This window comes from Coffea arabica, chromosome 9c (assembly GCF_036785885.1).
Source record: "Coffea arabica cultivar ET-39 chromosome 9c, Coffea Arabica ET-39 HiFi, whole genome shotgun sequence".
Taxonomy (NCBI): domain Eukaryota; kingdom Viridiplantae; phylum Streptophyta; class Magnoliopsida; order Gentianales; family Rubiaceae; genus Coffea; species Coffea arabica.
In genome coordinates this window covers 28,354,491-28,370,024 of record NC_092326.1, presented here as the reverse complement: position 1 = coordinate 28,370,024, position 15,534 = coordinate 28,354,491, and the positions used below count along the sequence as shown (strand labels likewise).

At 33.9% G+C, this 15,534-nt stretch overlaps 1 protein-coding gene across 1 annotated transcript; it reads right to left on the bottom strand.

Annotated features, from left to right (window-relative positions):
* Positions 1-3,122: 3,122 nt before the first annotated feature.
* LOC113714409 (F-box protein At4g18380-like) lies at positions 3,123-6,025 on the bottom strand. The gene is made up of 2 exons (XM_027238227.2): positions 4,310-6,025; positions 3,123-3,579 (listed from the first exon to the last, which is right to left on the bottom strand). Exon 1 carries the CDS (start codon positions 5,617-5,619, stop codon positions 4,357-4,359), a length of 1,263 nt encoding a protein of 420 aa, XP_027094028.1. The 5' UTR covers positions 5,620-6,025; the 3' UTR covers positions 3,123-3,579; positions 4,310-4,356.
* Between the last annotated feature and the right edge of the window lie 9,509 nt (positions 6,026-15,534).

The following is a 15,534-nucleotide window of genomic DNA, read 5'->3' as shown; positions in this document are numbered from 1 at the left end:
CAATATTTGAGTGGTCTAATGTCCAAATATCAGTAGTACAACTTTAGAAGAGATATAATCCAAGTGGTTGTACAACCTTTTCTTTTCTTCTTTATGCAAATTAATCACATCTACCCTTAAAGTATTTCGACTAACAACCTTGAAATTTGGGTTTAAGCCATTGCAAAATATCTCAAAAAATTCATGGTCACACATATTAAATGGATAATTATGCTTAATTATCATCGTGGCCATGTCTCTTCTACTAGTTTCTTGATCAAATCTATAAGGCTTAAGTTTTACAATCCCATCATTAACATTCTTTGTTGCAAAAAGTAACGATTTTTTTTTCTCTTCCTAGCAAAACAGTTTTCAATATGCTTTTTCAACTGGCTAGTACCAGAAGTAGTTTTTGCTGCAAATTTTTTCTTACAATGCCTACATGTTGCAACATCATTACTTCTATCGAAATCATCCCTTACCTTTGAAATTAATTTTCTTCCCTTCAACAGGCATGTGTTTTTCTTTATCTCCCAAGATGATCACTTTGTCTTCATCTCCAATATTAAGAGTGGGATCCGTTGCCATTTTCTACAAAACAAAAATAGATTGGTTATTAACATGATTCAGCATCTATAAAAGTAATATATCTTTTTTTTTTGTAGAATATTGCTTTTATTGCCCCATCAGAAACTTACAAGCCGAGAACAAGACCAGTCATCAAGACGATCCTTTGATAGTTCTAATAGAGGGAAAGCCTAGCATATCCAACCTAACTTCCCCCCTTGCTAGTTGCGGAAGAGAACAAAGCTGGTGATAGACCCTTACATGATCTTGCGGATGCAAGATACCTATATTAGCTAAGATGTCAGCCACTTTGTTGGCTTCCCTAAAACAATGCGAAAACTGTGTAGAATCCGCGACTAGCCGCCATATTTGATGTACCTCCCTTCGAATGTGCCATGGACACGGGAACCTCCGTTGTAATATACCCACAAGTACCAATGAAGCTGTCTGCACTCAAACCTGCACAAAGCCTTGCTGGAAACATAGGCGAAGCCCCGTTAAAAGTGCTAATGCTTCAGTGCGCAAGTGCTAATGCTTCAGTGCGCAAGCTTGTATTGATCCCCAGGAAGACGGAGAATGCTACCAACACCCAACCGTTTGAATCCCGTAGTATTCCACCTCCACCACTTATCCCGTAGTATTCCACTTAATTTGCAAGTACTATGAATAAAGTAATCAATAGGTGACTATTATTCCATAAAGCAATCAACGAACCAATACTTTATAATATCATGAATTTATTATTACTTTAACATATCGTGCACAAACTATTTATTGTGTACATAGACGAATTGAGAACATTACAGTAGATTCTTTACTACCAAATTACATCATATGAAATATTTTTTGAACTTAATAGAGTAAAACAATAAAGATAAACTGAGAGATGGTAGGGCAAAAGAAATTGTTTATAAGATCTCTAAAGGAACGAAATAGAGAGGTAGAGAAAGACAATGGAGACACACAATAGATAGGCATAGGTGGAGCTAATTAGTGTTTTATTAGGTTAAGAACGTATCATTTAATCTAATAGTCATGAAGTCTTATATCAAATGGCAATAGAATATTAGATTATTTTATAAATTTACTAATATTTATTATTTAATTAAATATATATGGATCTGAGTAGGGTTTGGCATAAGTATGAATTTGCATATAAATTTTAGAAAACCAAATCCTATCTATATCCATAACTCTCTCACAGAGTCTGGGTCTAGGTAGGGTTTGGATTGAAAAATTAAATCCAAACCCTACCCAAATGTATTAGATCTGGGTTGAATCCGAGTAAAACTCACTCATTAACATGCCTACATAGAACGCAATGTACACACGAAAAATAATGTCTATGCAAATTATCTTGTGCCAACCAGGATGAAGACCCAATTAATTTGTCTAACTGTCATAATAATGAAGAGTGATGACACCCACATTTGTAGTATTTGGTGTCCTGCACTGCAACACTTAGCCAACCACCACAAGCAGAGGCTGTGAGCACCATGCCCTTCACTCGCAGAGATCAATCAAAGCAAAATATCACTTCCCAAGGGCTGAGAACTATTGGTGGCCATCAACCATGGCTTAGATTATTTGAAAGAACGATTTTCAATATTGGAATTATCTCAAGCTACATTACGACAGTACAGAAGATTCGAATAACTAATATGGAACAAAACATACAAAACTGGGATAGGTTTACCTAATTAATCTTCCAAAGTACCTAATGCAACTATAGTAATCATTGACCAGCTACTGCCCCAATCATTTTATGACCAGTGCTACATGTAAATCCAATATGCTGTCAGTTCGCGTCAATGGAAACAAAAATTTGGTGGAAACTGATAGCATCCAGTATCTGACCCTATATCACGAATATAAATAGGAAACTGAAGTTTGGTGGAATGTCATTTTCTGCTTTTCTAAACAATACCATTCTTTCAACAGTTAAGATATCAGATTTAATTGGTCGTTTCTCCTAAGGAATTAAGTAGCCTAAGTAGCCCACTTGCAAGTCCCAACCACTAAAGCCACTGTCCGCCTCTTGAGCACATTTTACCCTCACAACCACTAGAGCCAATATACCTCCGCAACCTCTAAAGCCACTATCTACCTCTTGAGCACACTTTACCCATGGGCTCTCATTCTCTTTCAGCAATGACCACTAGTGTAGGGTGCGCAACCAGCATTACAAGTAATTGAACTCCATCCTAAACAAGGAAACGCGATAGAGGACATAGATGAAAACAAAATCCATGAATGGGCTTTCATTCTCTTGAGCAATGATTACTGATGGAGGGTAAAGCAACCAGCATTCCAAAAAATTAACACCATCGTCAACAAGGAAAAGCGATCAGAACATGGTAGAAAACTAAGTCCATGAAACACAAGGCGCCCTGCAAGGCTGCAACAATTGTTTGGCAGGTTACATCGAGGATTACCATCACTCGGATGGCAATGGTGCGCTGGGATTTGCAGTACTTGCGTATCTAGAATACAATGTATGTTCACCCTTCACTGCCTCCAACATTTTAGGCACACAACTAATGGAAGAAAGATAGTCCAATACAGCGCAGCACTAGTGCCAGATGAACCTCCAAGGCATTGCACAAACAGAAAACAATGTTATTGCCTACAATATTCACAGATGGTATAGCAGAAAACTAATTATTGTACTACAAGGTTAATGACAAAAACTCTAACAGCAGCACCAATACAAAAGCATCTTGTGCACTTTCATCAACATATTGGCCAGAATTAAGACAACAGCAGATGCCTATATCCATTCGTTTATAGAAAAAGGGAGACAAATTCAGTCTCGTTGTCACCCCAACAAGTGGCTTGTCTCATCGATCAGCTTAAACAAAGGGAGACCAACAAAGAATCCACAGAATGTCCCAACTAGTGGCTTTTTCTTCGTGTAAGAAGTAACATGGGGATGCTCAATTGATTCATAGTGACCAAGCAGCAAAATTGTGGGTGGGTTTTTTCTTCCTTCCAGGATATGGAAATCCCAAACTCAAAAGGCTGCAGTTTCCCCTGAATGTCCAATCAGCCAAAAGAAAACATCACTTTAGCAGGACCAAACTGACATCCCGATACATATCCATCTACTATACAATAAAGATGACAATGAGATAGAGAGATCAGACAACTGTGACTAGTAATAAGAAACCCAAAGACAATCCTTATAACCATGGAATCAATGCTTTGTAATCTGATCAACTTGCCTCAAAGCAATACCCAGCAACTGCTCAAACATGTAATATATTAACACAATAAAACCACAATTCTATAACAAACTGTCACTTGTATGAGTACAGCATCTAATAATTGGCAAACGCATTAACAATCAATGATAAGACAAGTTTCAGCAAGCGTTAACAGCATATAACAAACACATCCCAGGGAAAAAAAAATGACAAACTTGCTCATGCTTGAAACTTGCTATGTAATACAAACTTATGCAAGTTCAAGAAAATGTAATCCACCCGAGAAACTAATTATGAATCTAAATCACTAATGCCATAAGAATGCGGAAACTGAACACAAACTACCAAAAACGGATAGACAATGTAAACTCATGTGCCCAAAAGATCACCTTCCAAGCTAAAACTATCTAAATATGAGGAATTCAGCCATATATAACAACACTCAACAGATTAGGCTAACTCCTTAGGATGTAAGCAGTCAAGCAATTCATCACACATGCAGGTAACTAAAAAAAGATCCAGTACACAAGCAAAAGCAAATAGAAATTAACTATTACCCCAAAATTCTTCACTTCTTTTGTTCAACAAAAGACCACCAAATCAATCAGAATGAGTTCATCTCGAGACAATAGGTCCTCCTTTTAACCAACATCCTGGCAGCAGTCCCATAAGGCTCCTCAAATGCAGCACCCACCCAACTCCCATCTGCTGCAGCAGCTACATCCTTCTTAGGCGCCAACTGCTGCTGCTCACTCGGCCTAATAGCCACCAAGGTCGCTCCCTTGAGCACCGTCCCATCAGGCAATTCCAAGTGTGGCGCATACCAGAGCCGCATATTCAACGCAGGCACCAACGTCCTCTTCGATGCAGAAGAAGCCGATAAAGGCTTCACCCTGAGCTCCTCCAACTGCTCCTTATTCATACACAGAACCCCTTGCCCATCCGCATCAGTCAAAACCAAGCTATCCAAAGTCTTGTGCTCTGCAATTATTGGCTGCAACAAATAATGCCGGGCTGATGCCGCGATTAACGAACTTATTGTCCATACCACCCTCAATTTCAATCCCCCATTCGTGTAAAAAGACTCTGGTATGCTCCCATTATCGCTCTCATTCGAATTACTATTGTTACTATTACTATGATCAGTATTAGCAGGGTGATTACTATTATCATTACCATTATTTTCATGGGCTCTAACCGGCTCAACAATATTGTTACAATTGCTAATTTGATCATCGCAGGTGCTGCTCTTGTAGTTCTTGATGATCGATGATGCCCCGAGGATGACGCAGTTATCTAAGGTGGACCCAAAATCAGCTCGCCACTTGAGCAAAACACCATCGTCGATGCCGAGCTCACCGGAGGGGAGTTCGATGCGAAGGAAACTGATTTCATTGAAGTTCTTGAGTACTTGGGTGGGAGAGTGGTGGGTAACGCTGCTGTGGTCAAAGTCATCATCACCGTTGCCGGCGTAATCGTGGCTGATGGAAGACATCGGCCGTTTATTAGGGTTAATGAACTGCGTAAACGACTGAATCGGTTTGAGGAGGGACGAGAGGAAGAGGCGGAGGAAGGAGCGGGACTTGTCGGCGGCAGAGGACGACGACGAGCTCGTTGGGCTGTTCCCGGAGGAGGAAGACGACGAGGGATCATCATCGGAAATGACGCAGTCCACCCGAACGACGACGTTTTCAACCTGTGGAACAAGAGTGTGAAAGCGCCTCGAAACCAGGCAGCATCGGCCTAAAGCTTTCACATCGCCGATCTTGTTAAAAACCAGCAAGAGGAGAGAATCAGGCAACCGGTCGAAGTGGTCAACCGATTCCGGGAAGATTTTAGTGCTCAGATCTGCTCTTATGGATCCCATCTCAGTACTAATTTCTCAAGGACGATACTGACCCTGCTGTACACGTCTGGGAAGCTGTGGCGGGAGGGGGCAGGATGGACAAACCAGAAATACTACGGATCTGAGACTGAAGGCATGGGAGATCTGGGCTGGTTTTATGATCCAAAGAGGAGAATTTAGGTAACTCTCGGGGTTGGGGGAAGGTGGTTTTGGAGGGGCAGGGGCTGTTTGGATGGTGATGGAGAAACGCAGCTTTGGATTTGGTGGATATGGGGACAGGGAGGGGCTAGAGATCAAGAGAGAAGGCAAAAAGAGGAGGATATAATTCGAGTGCTGGGATAAAGGTTGGGTAATGGGGTATTGGGGCTGGGGACGTTCAGTGGTTGGAGTACGGCAAAGCTAAGAGAGTTTGTGCACTAAATATGACAATGAATGGAGAGTAATTAATAAGATAATCATTATAGATTTCAACACAATAAAGTGTACAAAAATAAATATATTTTAAAAGGGAAGCTAAAAAAATGGAAAGTAAAAAATAAGAGAAGATGTTAGCCTAGGGCTGTTTGACTTTCAAAAAAGGTAGTTGAATAATGAATTCACATGTTTGTCAAATAGAAAATAAATAAATAACTATATGCAATCACAATAAATGTGTAACGTGAGTGAAAATTATTGGATTTCCATCTTCGAATTCGGGTGTAGATAGAGGGAGTAGAAAATATGTGCCTAATTTTTTTAGGTACCTGTCTGGAGTGTCAAAATATGCATGTGAACAATAAATATATACGTCTGTTAAAAATGATATAGTAAATATGTTTTCACAATCACAACAAATGTTTAACAAGAGGAAAAAATTGTAAAACTTCCTTTATTAGATTAAGGCATTGATAAAGGGTGTAGAAAAACACTACAAGAATAAGGAGTGCAGCAACTTTATTATTTTTTAAGTTGCACCTTAGTGTTCTCACTCTATTATTCATTTTTCGAATGATAGTGTCAACTAGTTTTGTATATTTTGTAGAATTGTATACAAAACTCCATCACAACCATTGAATTCAAAAATATGGAGTTACTGTATCTTGTTTGGCATGCGGTAGTATACTTTGTTTGGTGATACTTTGTTTGGTGTGGATATAGATTATTGCATTTCACTTGATGCATTCAGAATTTGGGGAAAAAATGTGTAGTGTTACTACTCTAAATGTGTTTCTTACGAGGAAGATGATTTTTCAATTTCAACATCCAAGGAATTTATGCAGAAAAATTAAAAACAATTTATCAAAGCATCGATTATATATTCTAGGGTGTATTCGTGTCATCATTATTATGTAAAGAAAAATGAAACTATGGGAATTAACTTCTATCTAGTATATTCTTCATAAGTAATTTTCTTCGAATAAGTTACCGCTAAGTTTTGGTGACATAGTCTACATGTATTCTACAATTAAAGCAAAGATTATTCTTTTCAAAAAAAAAAAAGAAAAAAGAAAACAAAGATAATCAAGAATATTATATACTTGTCAATGAGCAATTCTTGAACAATCAATGATATATGATTCAAATTTATATTGAATTACTTACTGAAGTTCGATTATGTATACACAAGTATAAATATTGAACATCAATAATTTTGAGATTTCTAATTCGACTATCAAGTCATTTCATTTCTATCTCTTGTAAGTTTTAGATCTCTCGTGAATGAGGAAATAAATTCAATAATTTGTTTAAATTATTAAAAATTTGGTTAGCAAAAGATGCTTTTCCTTTTTTTTTTTTTCTTTTTAAGTCAATTAATTATTGTGTGCCATATGTAATTCCAGCTAAGTTTGATTGACTTTGAAAAAAAGCAAAGAATTGGTGGAGAGTGGAGACAAGTTCCCATCTCAGCTTGGTGATGCTATCTTCAAATTGACTCTTAACTTGGGAAATGGCGAGACTGGAATTTTGGATAGCTATTGGCCCAGATTTGATTTTTTTTTTTTTTTTTTTTCGGGCCTTCGGGGGAAAACCCAACTTTGCCTTCACCAGAAATGAAAGTTCCAAAAAGACACGGACAATGCCAAATCTAACACATAACCAAGAAACAAAGTGAGCAAATGCACCAAATAGCCCTCCAACTTTTTGGTAATCTAACTTCTGTCCTTGTACTTTAAAATGGGGTTTTATTAATCTTTAATTGGATCAACTTAGTTCCTCTACGGCTGCACCGACCACAATTTAAAATTTATTTCCAATGAACAAAATTAGGGAGGCTAAAATGGAGATTTCAATTTAGTTGACCATTGATAACTAGAAATATATAAAATAAACAATCAAAATTAAAGCAAAAAGAAAAAGAAAAAAAGAGCAAACTAGAAAGAGAAAGAAAATCAAGGTCGAAGAGGAGGGAAAGAATAGAATGGCTATATCATCATTGGAGTGGCACCATCAGCACGTGGTTTTCACCTAAATAACTATGTACAACTTTACTTTCTCTTGGCTTTTCTCAATTCCTAATTATTACAAGGCCGTAAGCTAAATTTGGCTATCATGCTTCTTGATTGGATTTTCGGAATTTCTAACTAATCCTATGTTGTGAGCTAATTTTGACTATTTTACTTCTTGTTGTCAAATTCAAGAATGCAAAATATTCTTCGTTTATTTCTTCTTTTCTATACAATTCTTTCATGCCATTGACAATCGTAGATGTTGCTAAAGATTATTTGGGCCTTCTAAGTTGTATAAATTTTCTCAAAGTTTTCACATGCTTAAAATTGTTAGATGGAAAATTATGTCAATCCAAATAAAAGCCACAAAGGAACGAATTGGGTGAAGTTTTTCAAGTGTGTGATGGTTGTGCCTAGCGTAGAGGTTCAATTAAGTTAAGCATGAGTATTTCTAGTAGGGGTGGCAATCGGATCAGGTCACGAGTTGCGGGTTGGGTTGAAACTAAGTGGACCGTTTGGATCCCTGTTTTTTGGGCTGTTTTTAAAAAACTGTTTTTCACATTCCAAATGCTACAGTAAATGTGTATTTCCAAAATAACTTCAAAAACACCATATCCAAACATTATATAAAAAACAACTACATATGTATATTTCAATTATGTATATTATATATATTATATTAATATTAATTGAAATATACAAATTGAAAATTATATATATATTATATTATATAAATATTTATATACATTAATATTATACATAATATTGCATATTATACATAATATAATATAATAAACATAATATGTAATATTGTATACATAAATGTGTAAATATTTATACATAATATATTATGTACATTATAATATATACATTATTATATTGTAATAGTACTATGTACATTATTGTGTATAATAATGTAAAATAATGTTATGTACAATATTTAATATACATAATATGTAATAATGTAATAATGTATATTATGTATATTATACAAATTGAAAATTATATATTATATATTTATATATTATATATTACATTAATATTTATATAATGAAATATACAATAAATATTACAAATTGAAATATTATATAAACACCATATTTATAATATTATAATATTTATAATTAATATTAATGTATATTATATATTAAATATTTATATATTTATTTATACATATTATAAATATTTTATTTTATTAGAAAATATTTTTATATGTTTATAATATATTTATATGAATATTATACATTATATAAATTATATATTATATATTATATATTATACATTTATATAAATGTACATTTATACATAATATATATATATTAATGTATATTTATAATATAAATTTATATTATGTATTATAATAATATAATACATTTATATTAATATACATATTATTACTTTTACATTTATACATAATATTAATACATTTGTACATTTATATTAATACATTTATACATAATATTAAAATATATTAATAAAATTATAATTTATACATTTATATAATATTCATTTGTAATTTATACATTTATAATAATATACACTTATACATTTATAAATATATTTATATTATGTATTGTATATAACATAATACATTTATATATTTTTATATAAATACATAAATATATTTATTTATAAATGTATTATAAATGCATAAATGTATATTTGTATTAAAATATATAATTTATACATTTATATAATATTCATTTATAATTTATACATTTACAATAATATACACTTATACATTTATAAATATATAAATGTATTATAAATTTATTATATTAAATATAATACATAATATAAATATATTTATAAATGTATAATATTATAAATATGGTGTTTATGTAATATTTCAATTTGTAATATTTATTGTATATTTCATTATATAAATATTCATGTAATATATAATATATAAATATATAATATATAATTTTCAATTTGTATAATATACATAATATTGTATATATATAATATACATAATATACATTATTACATTATTACATATTATGTATATTAAATATTATACATAACATTATTATACATTATTATACACAATAATGTACATAATAATATTATAATATAATAATGTATATATTATAATGTACATAATATATTATGTATAAATATTTACACATTTATGTATACAATATTACATATTATGTTTATTATATTATATTATGTATAATATGCAATATTATGTATAATATTAATGTATATAAATATTTATATAATATAATATATATATAATTTTCAATTTGTATATTTCAATTTATATTAATATAATATATATAATATACATAATTGAAATATACATATGTAGTTGTTTTTTATATAATGTTTGGATATGGTGTTTTTTAAGTTGTTTTGGAAATACACATTTACTGTAGCATTTGGAATGTGAAAACAGTTTTTTAAAAACAGGGATCCAAACGGTCCAATGGGATTATATATTAAACGAGTCATATGGGTGGGTTGACCCGAATTCGACCTGTTTGCTTGGCGGGTCATTCGGATCAGACCTAAATTTGACCCGAACCCATGAAGAGTAAATCCATACCTGCTAATATCATATTAGGTTCAAGTCGTGTTTTCGGATCGTGTCGAGAATTGCCACCCCTATTCATACACTTGAGCTCAAGCTTGAAACTCATCGAGTTCGTAATTTATAAACTTGGCTTCAACTTGAGGTACACTCAAGTTCAAACTCGAACTAAGGACTATAGTAGACCAAGTTTAACTTGTATTTTCTATTTTGTTTTGAGGTCAAGTTTGGCCCCTCTCAAACTCATTGTACTTGTCTTATTTATTTAATAAAATTGGGGGTGACGTCCCTACACTGTGGATGGAGTTTTGCAGCCAAAAAAAAAAGTTCAAACTCGAACTGGAGTTCAAGTCAAGCACTTTTATGTTTCTAATTTTCATATTCCAAAGTTGGGAAAATAGATAATTATTCTCCCTTATCTTTTTCTTTTTGATAAAAACAAGGATAAATGGAAAGAAAAAGTATAGAAGTTTGCTCCTGACTATTACAGTTCATAGAAACAAAATGAGGAAAATAGATTCCACTTATGTCTTCATTCAAAGCAAAAAGAAGTTCCTTAGGATGTTCATCCAAAATACAAAGACTAGTGTTCATCTTTTCTCAAATCTTTGCCAAGATATCTGCACATCAATTGGCCTCTCAGAAGATGAATTATGATGCCCACCTAAATGATGAGACAAGTAGTCAAATAAATGACTTTCACCCTTCAACTTATGTTTTTCATATAATTAGTATCCCTCTTCATATACTTTTCTTGTATTAGTTTTAAAGTTAGAATTTATACCAATTGTAATATAACTTGTTAGACTAAGACCCTGTTTGATAACATAATTTAGCATTTAAACTTAATAGATTTATATCTTAATATATTCAGATGTATTTGATAACAAAAAATTGAACATCTGAATTAATTAAGTGGCACTGAATTTTCTAAACAAAACTTGCTCTCAAAAAATAAGTGATAAGCTATTCATTTATCACCAAATATCATATATGTGAGGACCCGAAAAAATTATTTTATATTTTATTTTATTTCTTTAAATGCATTTTCTTTACTTTAAATTATTGCTTTAATTTCCTAGATTTTTTTTAAGTGAGCCAAGTTTTTAAATCATTTTCCTTGTTTAAGTTAGTATATGTAAGTTCATAATGCATTATGGAAGTAGGACCCACTGATGAGGTGCGTGCGATAAATTTTTGAAGATTAGAAGGAGTTTTGTGCAAACAAATATTATTTTATAAGGTGTTAAGGGATAATTAGAGGTTGGTTAGATATTTTAGTGATTGGAAGGCAATAGGATGAGGATTAACCATTGCATGCCATTTGTCATTAAAGTATTGGACCTTTGACTTTGACTTTGACTAAGACCTTTCTTAATCTTTTATTGACAAAAAATTGACCAAAAATCTTCATCTTCTCCCCTTCATGGGCGAACCTCCTTGAGAGAAAGGAGAGAAAGAAAACTCAAATTCCAACTTCAATCCTTGCTTGAATCTTCAAGATTTCACCATAAGTTTGCAATCCAAACCATAAAAAATGACCTTTAGGGAGGATTAAGAGCTTTGACGGAAAGATTTGGGAGAAAGAAACACTTGGTTTCCATTTCTTTTTAGGGTTTCAAGGTAGCTATATCAAGAAACCCTCTTTTCTTTTTGTGAGAACCCGTATTTTTTTCCTATTTTCTAGGTTTTATTATTTTCCGTGGCTTGTTTTCGGCATTTTCGTGATTAGAAAAAAAATTGCTAGATGAATTTAAGGAGCAGATATAATTTTTAGATGATTTTTCTAGTATCGAATAGGTTTTGAGAAATTAAGAGCGTATACCGGACGTGGGACCCACTAGTGCGAAAAGTTCGGAAAAATTCGGCCAACTAGGTTAAGTTTTGGATACTGGAATTAATTTACCGGGTGTTAAGAGATAAGTAGAGGTTGAAATTTGGATTGATATGAGAGAGACAAGTTAGGTAGATATTTAATAAAAAGGTGACAAGTGTCACCATTTGAGTGGTCTACCTTTAAAACCACTATTCATGGTCTTACCAATTGACTAATTAAATCAAAAAACAACCAAAAATTCTTCATTTCTTCTCCCTTGTTGGCCGGCCCTCTCTCTCAAAAAGAAAGGAAGAAACTCTTCAAGTTTTGCTTCCATTTTGCTCCAAAACATCAAAACCAACCATTGAAACTTGAACTTACTCCATAAAACCTCTTCAATTAGTGTTAGTAAGTTGATTGGTGGAGTGATTTGGAAAGCTAGGAGGACCTATAGCTCTCTCTCTCTTGTTTTTAAGGTAAGTTGTGAAGAACCACCCTCCTCCTTTAATTGATGCTTAAATCATGCTTAGTGGGAGTATAAGATGCAAGTTTATGGATTATTTCTTGATTTGTGGTTGAAATGATGAAGTTTTATTATTTTTGGGGATTTTTCTGTTTTAATATAAGCATGATTGTGTGGCTATGTATGATGATTGGAAATGATGTTTAAGGCATCTAGAAGGTGGAAAAAGTGATTAATTGCAACCAATTTCTGTTTTGGAAGAAAATTGAAAAACCTAGGGTTCATGAAGGAACATTCTGCCCGAATTTATAGCTCCTAGTTAGAGGCTGAATTGGCCTTAGCTTAAAACATGAAAGTTGTAGGGAATGACATTTTAGAGGTGCCTACAAAATTTCAGGTCAATCGGAGTAGCGTAGAGTGAGAAAAGTCGAAATTATTATTGCTGTTCTGGTTTTACCCTAATGCAAGAATTGCGCCTGTAATTGGTTGTTTTGGCTGGAATTGCTTCCGAATTGGTTGTTGAGGTCTTCTGATGAAATGTATCCCTATTCCTTAGCTTTCAGCTGGTTTTGGAATTTCTGGATTTGGACTTGGAGAGTCTGAGTTATGATGTTTCCGCTAGAATGCGTTTTGGTGAATCTGTTTTACGTTTTTGATGTAGTATCTTGCATTTTTGACCTGTTTGCACTCAAAACTGGGTTGAGTGACCTTCTGTGATGTTGTAGCCCTGTCTTTTAGCTTCAATATGGTGGGTCTTGTACCTTCATCCGATAATCATAGTGAAATTGGTGCCATTACCGCAAAACGAGGACAAAAACTATTTTTTTTTCAAGGCCAAAGCTAATTGCATTTCCGAATTTTCTGGTTTCCTTTAATGTTTGTGTATGCTTAGGGAACCCTATTTTGGTAGTATATAGAATTGGTTTATGACTTGTAATCGAGTCTTATTGTGTTCATTTGAATAGTTAGGGCTTGACTTTCATATTCGGTTATTTCCTAGCTAAATTTTGTACTTGAATACCATTAAGCCTAGTGAACGGCTTTTGGGAATGAGATTATTTTTGTACAAGATGTTGGGACTGATTTGAGGAAATAATGAAGCCATGATGGCTGGAAAATAGGTAAACACAAGGGATATGCTGCCGAAATTTTACTTGAAGGCTAGTTGGATTTACTTGTGTTTTGAGCGAAGGGCTTTTGGGTTGTTTGAACCTAGGTCTTCATGTTACCTTTTCGTTACCAAAAATCATGTTTTGCACCCTTGCCTTAGTAAATTTGGCAAGGCATACGACTGGTAGTCGAGTCTCACATGTGCATTCTGTATACTCAATTTTGAAAGTGGAACCTTCAATTGTTTTCCTTGGATTATTTTAGGGTTTATTGGTGATTCAAGCTCTCTTTTGGGAGGTATCTGCACTGACCCTGGTGAGTGTACTACTCACTTGTGTGTTACTTTATGGCTTTGAATGTAAATTGCTTGAAATGAATTGAATGTGACTTGATTGCAGTGAAAGTGTACTTTATCACTCTCACTTATATGCCTTATATCATTGTTGTCATGTTATTGGAATGTTACATGAAATGAAAGTACTCGACTTGGTGTCGATTGGACGAGTATCCAACGACTACAAATGTTATCAATGAGCTCAACCCCATTGGTAGTTGATTGAATCGAGCCGGCGAGGGCTTGGTCGTGCCAATTAATGAACCTTGGGTAAAGTTATATGGAATCTTGTAGCATGCGAGACTCTCGATTCCGGTATACTCGAGTAATACCAAAGTGCGAGTGTTTGGAGTTCGAGCCCGGTAGGGGGATGTTAGGTGGAAGGAGTGGAGGTAAAGTGAAGTCTACGGTTGGTTACTTTTGAACATTGACGGAGGGTCAATGACGTCCGATCAAGAAATGCAAACGAGGAAAGGGCTCTTGAGAGCCATCTGTATCCTTTTCTCACCATATTTGACGTGTGCCTTTGTTTATTTTTATTATATTGATTGAAAGCTTGATGCTTATATGCACTTGGTTGCGTAAGTGATAGTATCTCACTGGGCAATTAGCTCACACCGTTCCTTTTGTTTTCCTTACAGGAATATGACTCTTTTTGGAATGAATCTTGATAGATGATTGCCGAATGAACTAGATGTATATCTCTTTTGTATTGTATATGAAGTGAAACCCTAAATGTATCTTTAGGGTCGTTTTCGCTTTCAATTTGGCAAACTGTGTATATATTAACTTTTGAAACTTTTGTATGTCACTTTGGATTGTAATTGCTAACGTTCAAGATATGAATGTTTGTTTGATATTTGATTGCGTTCTGACGGGTCGGTTACTATTCATGGTCGACTCCGAATTTCATTTTTTTTTATTTTGGGTTATTTTGCCCTTTTGCCTTGTTTACGAGCGTTATAAGTTCCGGAACGCAATAGATCGCTCTGAACTGCACCGTTAGTCCTGGCGAGAGTTGGACAGGCAGTCCGCTAACCCCTTTGGTTCGCCTTAGGGGAAAGTGGGGCTGTCACACTTTTCATACTTCCATATGAGTGGATTTAGAGCTTCATTTTGGTGGTTTTCATGGAAAATTTCATGATTTAAGCGGTGATTGAAAATTTCAGCTTTGATGGTGAAATTTCAGCCTTGATATGATGCTTCGAACTTGGCCGTGATCTAGTAGTTTTGCCATGTGAATTTGCT

Coding starts and splice junctions, on each gene's coding strand:
- LOC113714409 (XM_027238227.2), bottom strand. CDS start 5,619: ATGGGATCCATAAGAGCAGATCTGAGCACTAAAATCTTCCCGGAATCG.